The sequence below is a fragment of the Xenia sp. Carnegie-2017 genome, unplaced genomic scaffold (genome assembly GCF_021976095.1).
Source record: "Xenia sp. Carnegie-2017 unplaced genomic scaffold, XeniaSp_v1 HiC_scaffold_3, whole genome shotgun sequence".
NCBI classification, from domain to species: Eukaryota; Metazoa; Cnidaria; class Anthozoa; order Malacalcyonacea; family Xeniidae; genus Xenia; species Xenia sp. Carnegie-2017.
Window position 1 is genome coordinate 1015339 of NW_025813493.1, and position 2072 is coordinate 1017410.

General features: G+C 34.2%; 1 protein-coding gene across 1 annotated transcript; it reads right to left on the bottom strand.

Annotated features, from left to right (window-relative positions):
* Positions 1-1628: 1628 nt before the first annotated feature.
* Positions 1629-2072, bottom strand: LOC124454786. The gene has a single exon (XM_047005540.1). It carries the CDS (start codon positions 2070-2072, stop codon positions 1629-1631), a length of 444 nt encoding a protein of 147 aa, XP_046861496.1.

The window sequence follows — 2072 nt, forward strand, 5'->3', positions numbered from 1 at the left end:
GGTAAAAATGGCAAAAACACAACTTGGACAATACCATCCCAGAAAAAGCAGTTGAGTCATTAATAAATCATCATATATACTCTTATGTGCCGTAAGTCAAGTACAAAAGAATTTCATATAGCATCAGTAACACTGTTTGGCCAGGAAACGCAATAATTGAATAACGATTGCCTCTTGTTATTCACGTCTGTTTTAAATGAAGAGCCCGTTGCACTTGAGTCCAAGCGTACTGCATTTAGGGTACATACTCTTACCCAAAATGCATTCCACAAACTAAAATGTTAAATTTTGACAGCCGCAAGCTTTAGGTTTGCTGCCTTGCTAGCTCACAGCAGCAGCAATGAGAGAAATTGTCTTAATCTGAGTTTATTTTTTTATATTTCTCTCTTCACAATGTGTAGCTTCGTGTAAAAAATTAATGATGTAGCTGCATCACTCGACATCACCAGATGTCATGCCCATAAATCACTTCATATCACCTCATATCATATCACCTCATATCACCAGATATCAAATGCATATCACCTGACATCATTAAATGTCATTTGTCTGTAACACAATATAACATTGGATATATATGTCTTGACCTTCCTAATTTGAAAAGCACAGGATATATTTTTATATTTATATTTTTTTAAATAAATTATAACAACAACAATGAACGATGTATGATGTTTTATTTCAAGTTTTGTATCACACAGGTTGAGTTTCTCACCGTGAAGCCACAAGGTAACAATATTTACAAACAATATATAGCCGTGTTTTTGGGGCGAAGAGAAAAGAATACAACGTAAGCTTCTCGAAGAGTTGTGCTCAATCTTTAGAGGCCGTAAAAAGAAATGAATCAGAATTTGAAATTAGATGCAAATTCTATAAGAGGAAGGGTTTCGTTGCTACATGCCGGAAGGAAAGCAGCCAAGCAGCAGGCTTTTATGTACGGGCCCGAACAACTCATATGTACTAACGCATCTTTTTTTCAACAGAGCCATAAAAAATTTAAATCAGTAAATGTCAAAAGCATTATGGTGGTATTCATTATAACTTTATATGGTAAAAAACCGCGAAGCACGAACAATAACGAAATGCTTTTCAAAATCTTATTCATAGTTTATGAAATATAAATTTTGCGCGCATTTTGCTGTAAGTTGTATACAATTTATTCAATTTCCTCATTTTTCCACTTGCTTTTCCTCATTTTCCTCATTTTTCCACTTGCTTTTCCTCATTTTCCTCATTTTTGCATTTCAAGCAGAATTCCGCTTGTAAATAGCTGCACTTGAAAACGACATTTGTGAATTAGATACATCAAATGACATATCTTCAATTTTTGCATCATACTGAACTTGTGTTAGATCCCTTTGGGCAGATCACATTGATAAAACAAGTTTGTTCTTTTTACATGCAATTCTTAAATTGAAATATTCGCACGTCGTCAATATATATGGACATTGATTTGGACAATAAACTAGTTTCATAATTTTTAATATATTTGTCTGTTTAGATTAATTACAGAAATAAACATCAATTTAGTATCTCTGTCTCTTTAACTTTCCCTTTAATTCTATCGCTAAATATAATATATATTCTATTGCTGTCTCTCAGAATTGCCTTTCACCATTTAAAAGTTTTTATTCTACGCGTGTCTTAAATGTCATACAAATTATGTTTTTGTGTTTGGTTTTCAACTCAGTTTTAACCAATGGTTCGCCCATGGCCCATCCTGGTACAGCAAGTTCACTTTTGACGATGACTTGAACACCTGGTTTCAATGGACAGACCACACCATGATGCTCGCACAAGTGTTTGTGTTCCAGTTGTAATGGAAGAGACATACCTCCAAGAACTCCATGAAGAACAATTGTCGCATTCTCAATGATAGTGTTCGGTGTAAGATTCAATGTTGACGCGTAGGTTTTACCTTGCTTTACATTACATACATCAGTTGTCGATCCTTCTTCGCAATTGATTTGTAAATTAGAAAAGGACGCGTATTTGCTGCCACAATCTTTTGTGCTGACTTCTATTTGCAATGAAATTTGTACTAACATTGCAACCAGGAAGAGAAAATACAT

Coding starts and splice junctions, on each gene's coding strand:
- LOC124454786 (XM_047005540.1), bottom strand. CDS start 2,072: ATGTATTTTCTCTTCCTGGTTGCAATGTTAGTACAAATTTCATTGCAA.